This window comes from Ochotona princeps, chromosome 9, assembly GCF_030435755.1.
Source record: "Ochotona princeps isolate mOchPri1 chromosome 9, mOchPri1.hap1, whole genome shotgun sequence".
NCBI lineage: Eukaryota > Metazoa > Chordata > Mammalia > Lagomorpha > Ochotonidae > Ochotona > Ochotona princeps.
Genome location: NC_080840.1, coordinates 52,594,909 through 52,606,446, shown reverse-complemented (window position 1 = coordinate 52,606,446; position 11,538 = coordinate 52,594,909). Strand labels below are relative to the sequence as shown.

The window sequence follows — 11,538 nt, the reverse complement described above, 5'->3', positions numbered from 1 at the left end:
ACCTGCTCCTTATACAAACCCTAGCACAGGCTCTTAATTTTCCTGTTTTTGGCAAGTAAACTAATCCATACAAGTGGCTTTGATTCCCAAGGATAAAAATAGGAAAAAAGACTTACAAAAACACTTTTATTTGCATGAGATTTACAGAGAGGAGAAACAGAAAGAAAGAGGTTTTCCATCTCCTAGTTCACTCCTCAAATGGCTGCAACCATTGGAGTTGAGCTGACCCAAAGCCAGGAGCTTCTTCTGGGTCTCCCATTGTGAATGCAGAGTACCCAAAACTTGGGCCATCCTCTACTGCTTTCTCAGATAATTGGCTAGATTGAGAGTGGAGCAGCTGGGACACAACCTGGAACCTGGAACCGTATGCGATGCAGATGTTGCAGGTGAAGGCTTAGCCTACTATGCCACAGCACCAGTCACCCAAAATAAGTTTTGAAACCAATAATAGGGACTTAATTGTTGTCTCTTCAATGTGTCAAAATTCCTGCCTTACAGAAATGGGCATAACCTTCTCAACCCCTTTCAATAGTTGGTAAGTCATAAAATACATATTTTCAAATTTAGGACCAAAAGGATGAGTATCAAGAGAAAAAAAAAATGAAGGCTTCCTAAATCTGTTTCTTCATGCTTGACCTTTAAATTGTTCCCTATACAGAGTCATCATCAATATGAATACCAGACCTTTTGGTGAGTCACATTCAGACATCTGGCTACTGGTAGGGAAGGCATAAAACACTTAAGTGAGATAGAGTGCATTTTTAGATCTGAACTTACTTACTCCTCATCTAAAATCTCTCAAGCAGTAGGTAATATATAAGATCTAGTCAAGCATATTAGGCTAGGAGAGGGTTTGTTTGAGTAAAGACTCAGACATGACTGGAGCAAACCACAGAGTTTTTGCCCCCAGTCTAATGCTCTCCTAATGATGTCATAGCACATTGTAGGGTAGACCAGACATCCCTTATTATCTGCAGCTTTCCCATCCAAGATTGAAGACACTATGGATCAGAAATATTCTTTAAAATTTCGAGGAAGTTTTAAGTACCAAAACTTGAATTTGCCCTCTGCTGAGCACTATGCTAAGTCCATGGAAATCAAATGCAATGTTTTGGGCATAACCCACTGTGGCTTCCTAAGATTTCCCAGCTCTTCAGTACCTCTCTCTAGTACTCACGTATCTCCCACATTGGCAGCAGGGACCCAGCTAGTTGGACCATTATTGCTACATCCCAGAGTGTGCATGAGCCAGAAGCCAGAGTCAAGAGTTGGACCAAGGAGTTTGGCTTGAAAACTTCACTTTTGTGTTGTTGATGTACTATGCAGTTAGGCCTATGATGATTGTGTTTGTACTGAACATATGCAGAACCTTTTCCTTGTAGCTGTGGGTAACACAATACAACAGCTGTTCACCTATCATTTACATTGTATTAAATATTATAAGCAATCTAGAACACCTTAAAGTACATAGAAAGATGTGAGTAAGTTCTAAGGAAGTACTACGCCATTTCACATAAGAAGCTTGACCTTCCATGGTATAGAGTATGGAGACGAGAGAGCCTGGAACACAACCCATCAGACACTTCTGAGAAATGGCTGTTTTATAAGAGTTCTCTAACCTGGGCCCAGTGGGATAGCCTAGTGACTAAATCCTTGTCTTGCATCCATCAGGATCCCATCTAGGCACCCGATCATGTCCTAGCTGTTCTACTTCCTATCCAGCTCCCTGCTTGTGGCCTGGGAAAGCAGTTGAGGACGGCCCAAAACCTTGGGACCCTGCACCTGTGTGGGAGGCCCGGAAGTCGCTCCTAGCTCCTGGCTTTGGATAGGCTTGGCTCTGGCTGTTACATCCACTTGGGGAGTGAACCAATGGATGGAAGATCTTTCTCTCTGTCTCTCCTTCTCTCTGTAGATCTGCCTTTCTAATAAAAATAAATAAATCTGAAAAAAAAGAGTTCTCTAACATGTCTGGACATTTTTTGGGGGGCGTTGGGTGAGGGAGATGGTATATATATGCATAGCCTCTATGAATATGACAAAATAACCATGGAAATTGCATATGATAACTATTCCTGTATTTCAAAATGGTTTTGCACTTGGTCTAGTGTGGTAGCCTAGCAGGTAAAGTCCTCACCTTGAACGTGTGAGGATCCCATATGGGCACTGGTTCTAATCCCAGCAGCCCCGTTTCCCATCCAGCTCCCTGCTTGTGGACTGGGAAAGCAATCAAGGATGGCCCAAAGCGTTGGGACCCTGCACCCATGTGTGTGGGAGACCTGGAAGAAGCTCCTGGCTCCTGGCTTCTCATTGGCTCAGCTCCAGCAATTGTGGCCACTTGGGAAATGAACCATTGGATGAAAAATTTTACTCTCTGTCTCTCCTCTATATATCTGATTTTCCAATAAAAATTAGAAATAAATCTTTTTTAAAATTTTGCACCAAAATATACTTATCTTTTAATCTCATCTCCCCATAAACTTTCTGAAGTAACTTCCTATTTGTGCCAAATGTAATTTCAAGACCATTGGAAACTTTTACCAAAGTTTCCTGAGGATTTCAGATTGGCAGAGTTTAGTTGTCCTTTGCTGCCTCATTCACACATTCTGGGAACTGGATTCTATGAGTTTTCCTGAAAAGCTGGAAGGAATTTTAAATCACCTGTAAGATGTAGCTGTAATTCTGTTGGTACTGTTTCGTTCTTGCTTTGGGATCCTTGATACAAAGAATTTAGCTGTTCTATGAAATTAAAATTATAGCATGATGATATCACTCCTAAGTACAAATGCATGCATATGAGTAAATGTAACTAACTATGAATATCTAGGCTTCCAAAACGTTTGACAGTAGCTGTCTTTTGAGTAATACCACATGAACCCAGCATTTTCTTTTTGTTTATTTCTATTGCTTGTTTTTGGTACTGGACACATTATATATGTATAATTTGAGGCCCCTTAAATATTATTTTAAAATCTTTATAATGTAAAAACTGGTCTAGAGACGCAGGACACCAAGGCAAGTTGGATGGCACAGTAACAGTTCCTTCAGTTGCTTTTAAAAAATTATGATGTAATCATATATTATTTATTTAAAAGGTTGAGACTACTTAGAAGTTGAGTAAATCTCCCAGTACACAGATTCACACTGCCAGTGCTAGGGCAGGCAAACTTTCGTATCCTAACATTTGAGAAGAAAAGTGGTCTGTGGGTTTGTAGGCGGCTAAGTTGCAGGAGGCAGGTCACCGTGCTATGAGAATCTGTTTTCAAGGCTGACATCTGTAAACTGCCAAATTACTTGCTTTTAGAATAATTTCTTCTGAGCACCAAAAGCATTTGTCTAAAGAGGAAATTATTGACATATGATGTTGGCAATTTTCTCAAAAGAACAATTTATTTACTAGAGGACTAATCTCTAATATTTTACACCTTTTAAATTTATTTTTTATCTCTCAAAAGTCAGTTACTATTATTTTTTTAAGTAAGGTGAATCTGAGCTAAAGCATTAAAATAATTTTCTTTCTTTTCCCTCTCCTGTAGAATTAGAAAAGTAACATATGCCTATTGCAACAGATCCAAGCAACTAGATGCTTACAAAATAAAAACAGAAGTACAAAATAAAAAGTGAATATTTTCTTTTAATTTTATCACATGCCAAATACAATCTTTTCAGGCAAAATCTTTCATATTCTGGCATGTATGTTTTCCATATTTATATAGACATATATGTTGATGTATAATAGAAAAAGTAAAATAAGGCCATATTAATATGATTGTTCTATAACTTGTTTTTTGCCAGCTTTCCATAATTAACAGACATATTTCTAAGATATTTACTATATCCTTATTAATAACATTATAGCATTATACTGTTTGATATACAGTGATTTATTTATGCATGTTATTAATGAACATTTAAGTTGTATCTTGTCTTTATTAAAAATGCATTGCCACAAATTCCCTTGTCATATTTCTTGATATATTTGTGCATGATATTTCTAGGAGTTACCTTTGTAGTCATGCAGACTTTGTAGTCATGCATGCTGTTTAAAACTTTAGAAAGTGTTTGTTTTTTTCATCTACTTGAAAAAGAGACCACAATAGTGTCTATCCACAAACATGTTCATCCCCTAAACACCCACGACAGTCAGGGGTGGGCCAGGCTGAAGGCAGAAGGCTAGATTCCATCCAGGTCACCCACATGGGTGGCAGGGGCCCAAGTACTTGTGTCATCACTTCCTGCCTGACAGGAGACATTTACAGGAATCCAGACCATGCACAGAGAAGCTGGGACTGGAACCAGTGCTCTAAAATGGGATGCTGGCATTGCAAGTGGCGATGCCCACCTCAGAACACATAATTTTACACTTCAGAGACATTTTGAATTTCACCTGTTTGAGCAGGGAGTAAGAGAACAGATTATTCTTTGGGGTTTGGGGTATGAACATTATGCCCTGAAGTCTGGCTCTGGAATCTGACACAGCAGACATCTGTCCAGTTAGAGTTTTTGGAAATGGCTGGAATCTGTGGCCATCATTATCTAGCATTCAAACAGGTGGCAGGCAAGTTATGTGTGGAGATGGAAAGCCAGCATCTTATCTGGATCAACTTGTGATTTGAGAACTGCGATGGCAAGAAGGATTTAAGGATTTAAATCAGTTGCAGTGGTGATCAGTATAGCTTCATGGATGCTTCAAACAGGGCAGACAGGTCTTCTTCCGACTGGGGACGGGGTGCAAGCTTGGTGACTCGTTCCTGCAAGAGTAAGTAAAAGCACTCACCCTGGACTTCAGAAAGACAGTTTGTAAAAGCTGTTGAATGATGTACATTAATTCAGTCATCAGAGAACAACCCAATAACAGCCACGTTTTGTACACCTCATAGCAGGTCATGTCCAATGCAGAGGCATACCAATCAGGCCATGCCTCTTTCCCATTGCTCCTTGCTTTCTGCCATCAGCAGAAGGTTGTAAAGGTGCAGAGGCAAACCAGTCTTGGAGAAAGTACCAGTTACGATGACCAACTGGGTTAGTCAATGACCCCAGCCATGTTCTCTGTGCAGCTCACTGCCAGCACAGTGAGAGCTGCAAAGGAAGACAGCCGGGTGTCCTTGACTTCTAAGACCACGTGTTTGTAACTTGGACTTCAGGTATATTCTAAAGGACTTCAGTAGAGCATGAACTTTTAGGTAAGGCATATCAAGTCATACCTGTTTATTTTTTATGTTTTTATTAACTAGCTGGTCCAGGGGTTGGCTTAATTTCTCCAGTGATTGCTAGGAATCAAGTCTGTGATAAGTCACCACATCCTGGAGTGATTCATACTGCCTCTTTATCCTTAGAACATGGGACTAAAAATCAGTGTTGTAACTACCCCCAGAACCAAAAGAAAATAAAGAAATGTGCCATTTGGGGGCTTCTGTTTTCCTGAGTCTCTGTGTCTGTTTTCTGATGACAAGCAGATGTTTGGGAGCACATCTGGTAAGAGGAAGGATGTTTACCAGGGCTGGTTGGCCACTGCTCACTGCTCTCTGCCTTGAGCCCACCAGAGGACTTGGTGCAGTTGGTTAGCGGCTCCTTACTTGGCTGCTGAATTCGGGGATGGCCACAAGGGACTACAATATCTTCAACTACATTTGCACACAGAACTCTCTCCCCATGCCACTTTCCTCATCTTAGAAATGAGAGCCAGCAGCTTGGGCAGACACCCAGTAGCCAGAGTCCACTCTCCCTCACTCTGCAAGTTCATCCCACCGTGAGTCTCCACAATCAAGCCCCAGTCCAAGCACTTCTCACCTTCCCTGTATGGCTCAAGGCACTAAAGTCCTGGGGTGCCTGTCTGCCGGAACCCATGCAGAGGTCTTCACTCTTGCTCCATCCATGCCCCCTGGAGGTCAGAGTGCTTTTTGTTCCTCCTCTAAATCGGATCACATCATTCCTGGGTTTTCTGTTCTGGGATCACCTCTTGCTGGCATCTCACATACAGCTCTGATCAGGCCCTGCTTCACACCTCAGCTCTCACCCTTCCTCCAGTGGTCCTTCATTCCTTTTCAGAGTAGGAGGATGCTGACCTTGACCCTGTCCCAGAGATGTTGCCCTGGTCTGTCTCGGCAAGAATTTTCCAGTCTGCATGGCTTCCCTGTTCTCAGTGGAGAATCTCGCCCATGGTCCCCCAGAGGTGGCTCTCTCTCACTTCCCAGGCACTCCTGCAAACCACCATTCCTTCTCTGGAGTAATTTTATTCCCATTATCTTTTTTACAGATGTCCACTGCCTGTCTTCCCTTCTCTAGAACCCAAAGACAGATGCAAACTTGTTTCCTCTCTTTCTGTGTCTCATGCAATGCAAGGTATATGGTGAATCTCGGTAAGGATTTGTAAAGTGAAAGAAGGAATGGAAAGAAAGAGGATGTATTTTTAAAAAAGTCAACTCAGAATTAATCTACAATCTTGTTGCAACAGGCCAACATTCTAAAGCTCTTAGAAGAACAGAGGAAAAACTTCACGGCTTTGGATTCGGCAGTGACTTCTTGTCTGGGACACCAAAAGCACAGGCAACAGATTGAAAAAAAAAAAAAAGAAACTGGCCCACCACATCAAAAAGTAAACTTGGGGCTGACATGTTGGCTCAATTGGCTGATCCTCCACTTTTGGGTGCTGGCTGGCATCCCATATGGGTGTCGGTTCATGTACTGGCTGCTCCACTTTCCATCAAGGTCCTTGTTAATGGCCTAGAAAAAACAGTTGAGGATGGCCCAAAGCCTTGGAACCCTGCACCCAAATGGGAGACCTGGAAGAAGCTCCTGGCTCCTGGTTTTGGATTGACTCAGCTCCAGCTGTTGAGGCTATTTGAGTAGTGAATCAGGAGATGGAAGATTTCTCTCTCTTTCTCTCTCTCTCTCCCCTTCTCTCTGTAAATCTTCTTTTTCAATAAAAACAAATAAATCTTTAAATAAATCTTTTTTTTTTAATTAAAAGCTTTTGTGTCTTGGTGGGCAAGAGAGTGAAAAAATCCACAATATAGCAAAAAAAAAAAAAATGCCTGCCAATCACAGATGTGACAGGGGATTAATCTCTGGAATATAAAAACTATTTCTACAGCTCAATAACACCCTCTTTGCCCTGCACTCCTAACTCAGTTGAAAAAAAGAGCAAGGGAGCCGAACAGATATTTTTCCAAAGTAAGTATGTAAATGCCAATAAACTTGAAAAAATGCTCCACATCATTAGTCTTAGAAATGCAAATCAATAATGGGATACCACTTCACACTCGTTAGGCTGGCTATTAAGAAAATAAAAAATAGCCCAACAAATTGCTAAGAATTATATGTTACTATAGTTTTAGTAGTATCTGTCTTTGTGACTGTTAAACAGTTTATATGAGTGAGGCTGAACATGTCTTCCCTTGATTATTGTGTATGCACATGACTGTTTTCCTACTGGACTGCTGTATTTCTGCTTTTTATTTGACGACCTCCCTTTATTTAATGGAGCCAATAGCTTTTGACTATAATGCACATTTAAAATGTTTTCTCAATGGACCCTGTGCAGTAGCCTAGTGGCTAAAGTCCTTGTCTTGCATGTGTTGGGAATCCCATATGGGTACTGGTTCATGTCCTGGATGCTCCATTTCCCATCCAGCTCCCTGCTTGTGGCCTGGGAAAGCAGTGGAGGATGGCCCAAAGCCTTGGGACCCTGCACCCGTGTGGGAGACCTGGAAGAAGCTCCTGGTTTTGGATTGGCTCAGCTCCAGCCATTGAGTCCACTTGTGGAGTGAATCAATGGACAGATAATCTTTATCTCCCCTTCTCTCTGTATATCTGCCTTTCCAATAAAAATAAATAAATCTTAAAAAAATTTTCTCAAAAAATAATAATTTTTTTTTTATAAAGGAAAATAACAAGTGTTAGCAAGGATGTGGAGACACTAGAAACCTCATGCAAATGGAAAGATTCAAGGGTTCAGCCCCTGTGGACAGTAGTTCGGTAGTTCCTCAGGAAACTAAACAGAATTACTGTATGACTCAACAATGCTATTCCTAGGTATATAGATGAAAGACTTGAAAGCAGGACTCAAATAGATACTTGGACATCACAGTGCACAGCAACACTGGGCATATTAGCCCCCAGGTGGAAACAACCCAAATGCCCATCAACAGATGAGTGCATAAGCGGACATGATATATCATCCAATGGAATATTATTCGGCCACAAAGGGAATGAAATTCTGATGCCTGCTAGATGTGAATGGACACTGAAGACATTATGCTGAGTGAAAAAAGTCAATCAATCGCAGAAGGAGGATTATTGTATGAGTTCACTTGTACAAACTCTCCTGAGGAGAGGCATATCCAGAGGGGTTATGGTTTAACATGTGTAAGAGCTTCTGTTCAGGATGATTGAAATAAAATTCTGAGAATGGTTAACAGTGATTGTACATTGTGGATATCCTTAATGGCAATGAATTGCCATTTAAAATGGTCAGATGATAACACTTATGTATATTTTACCACAACTTGGAAAATAAATTTAAAAAGAAACAGAAGGCTAGACAGGTGAACACACGGGAGGACACTGTTGAGAAAGGGTGTGACCAGAGCAAAATGTACATTCTCACAAGCGTTTTAGAGACCCTGAGGAATTAAGAAAATCAACAATAAGTGTACCTATTCATGGGCTACGGTGTGACAATTTCAATACGTGGTATGGCATTTCAATTGGTGTATAGAGCATCTGCTGACCAAAGTAGGGTAATCCACATTTCCTCTTCTTTGACATTACGATTGGAGGACAGGAGCTTCCTTCTTGACTTGCTGAAGAAATATACACTAAGCTATTTTGATCTGTAGTTTCTCTATTACGCTGTACACTGCTAGAAACTAACTTACTCCCTTGATGTATCTCTGATTTGGTACCCATTTGTGATATCTGTCTTTCTGTATCTGGCTTATTTCACCTAAGACGGTGTCCTCTACTTCCAACTATTTTGCTGAAAATGACAGGACTTCATTTTTTATGGCTGATTAATATTCCATTGTGCATAAATACCACATTTGCTTTAATCGTGCATCTGATGATGGACACTTTGGTTGATTCCATATCTTGGCTATTGTGAACAATATTGCAGTAAGCATAGTAGGGCAATTATCTCTTTGCTACTATCATTTCTTGCTTTTCGATCTATATTTCTAGTTTTGTTTTTCATTTTTTTGAATCTCCACACTGTCTCCCACAGTGGTTGTACTAATTTATATTCCCACTACCAACAGTGTATAACATTTTCTTTTTGAGAATAGCCAGTCTTATGGGGAGAAGGGGAAGGTGATATCTCACTGTAGTTTTGATTTGCATTTCCCAGATGACTAGTGATACAGAACATTATTTTGTCAGATCTGTGGGCCATTTGTATTTTTCTCTTGAGAACTATCTATTCGGGTCCTTTTCCCAATTCTTGACTGGTTGTTTTTTTTGTTGTTGTTGTTATTGCTGAATTTTTTGAATTCCTAACATATTCTGGATTTTAATTCTTTGTCAGATAAGTAGCTTGGAAATGTTTTGCTCCATTCTGTTGGATGTCTTTGTGCTCTTGAATTTTGAATATCCCTGTGAAGAAGGCAGAGACCATTCACTGCTGTATATCCTGTGGCAGGATCAGGAGTGAAGTTCCTAGGTGGGTGTTTGCTGCGGTGGTTAAGCTGCTGCCTGGGACACCCACATGTAACACTGGAGTGTCCAGGTAGGAGTTCTGGCTCTCCTTCAGATCCAGCTTCCTGCTAATGCACACCCAGGAAGGCAGCAGATGATGGCTTAAGCACTCGGGCCCTTGCTAATCACATGGGGCCCAAGTTGTGTTCCTAGTTCCTGGTTCCCAGCTCCAGATCTGGTCTAGCTCCAGTTGTTTTAAGCCTTTAGGTAATAAGCCAGTTAATGGAAAAGCTCTTCCCTTCTTTTCTGTTTGACTTTCAGATAATAAATACAAAATTTCAGGGCCAGTGTTAACGGCCCAGAGGGTTGGGCTGCAGCCTGCAATACCCAACATGTCATATAAATGCCTGTTTGAATCCCATCTACTCCGCTTCCAATCCTATTTCCTGCTGGTGCACCTGGGTGGTCCAAGTGGTTGGGCCCCTGCTAAGCACATGGAAAATCAGGGTGGAAGTTTAGGCTTCTGGCTTTTTTCAGGACCAGTCCCAGCTGTTGTGCACATTTGAGAAAAGAACCAGCAAATAGATCTCTTTCTCCCTCTGTCTCCCTCTCTCTTTATATACTCACCTTCTCTTTCAAATAAAAATAAAAAGGAAACCATCATGAAATTGGAATGTATAGTGATGGAGTAATGGAGACTACCATATCCAGAAGTGAAGACACAATACAACATGCATCTCTGCTTCCAAACAAAAGATGGACTCCGAACGAAAGAGTTGGATATATCTAGACAATGGGATGATGGACTGTCTGACATCGTCTGTACCAGTGAAAAGGAAGGACAGTGAAGGTAAAGGACAGTGAATAGTTGAACAAACATTTCATGATAGAGCCTGGGAGCCTGAGAGATAAGGGGCATCTGCAACAAGCCTCTGCCCCTAATTGCATAGCCCCTCCCTGTTTATGGTTCCCCCTCCCTGTTTATGTTTAGGGTTCCCCCTCCCTGTTTATGTTTATGGTTCCCCTTTCCTGTTCATGGTTATGGTTTTATGGTTTTATGATTTTAGACTTGGTTTAGCCTTTAAAAAGGATGCTATACCATGACTCGGGGTTGATGCCTAGCCTCCTGCGTGAGGAACTGGCCCCGGCCCCAGCGCGCTGGTGATCGAATAAAGCCTCTTGCTTTTGCATCAAGCCTCGTCTTCGGTGGTCACTGGGGAAACTCACTCTCTCGAGACAGATGGTAAGGTGTTCCCTGTTGGGGGGGCCTTATACCAGCAGTGTCCTGGCACACTTAAATAGCAGACTGATGGAATTGTAACTCCTTATGAAGAAATGTACTGTTGTGACAATATGGGAAAAATCAGTCGGCGGTTAGATATTGGGGGGAGGGGAATCCCAGACTATACAGAATTGTATGATAAAATTCAAAAATTAAAATAAAAAATAAAATAACTCTTTGTTAAAGGGTTAAAAAAAAAACCCAAACCAGGAGGTTCAGCTTTGCTATGACTGCCCCATTATTCTGTTTATGACAGGGGTGTCTCATCTGAGGAGCTCAAAACCCCTTAACAGGATCCTGTTTATCTTTGGAGAGGCAACTCAGGACTCTCCCAAGTACCTGAGTGAGTGGTTAACTAGGCAAGGGTACACAGTCTGTGGCATGACTCTCACATGGCAGCTAGGCCAGAGGAAAGCTAAATCATGTTGGAGTTGGGATATGTCAAGAAATGTGCTATTTTTCAGAGGCATGGAAAACAAGAACAAATAATTGACATGGGCACTGACATAAATCCAGACTTCTACTTTTAGCACATTCATAAAATAACATTTCAGCTGGTCTTTCTACCAGGGGGCGGAAGTGCTCATATGCATAGGCAGCGCTCCTCGGTAGTGAAATGTTTT

General features: G+C 41.3%; 1 protein-coding gene across 2 annotated transcripts in view; it reads right to left on the bottom strand.

Annotated features, from left to right (window-relative positions):
* Window positions 1-3,365: 3,365 nt before the first annotated feature.
* Window positions 3,366-11,538, bottom strand: part of ADHFE1 (alcohol dehydrogenase iron containing 1) — a 34,761-nt gene continuing 26,588 nt past the window's right edge. For both annotated transcript variants that reach the window (XR_009246090.1, XM_058668689.1), the window contains one exon: window positions 3,366-4,748. Coding sequence is in view for 1 of the 2 variants with exons in the window: in XM_058668689.1 (XP_058524672.1) it covers window positions 4,665-4,748 (84 nt within the window). In the remaining variant the exon portion in view is untranslated. The remainder of the gene's footprint in view (window positions 4,749-11,538) is intronic.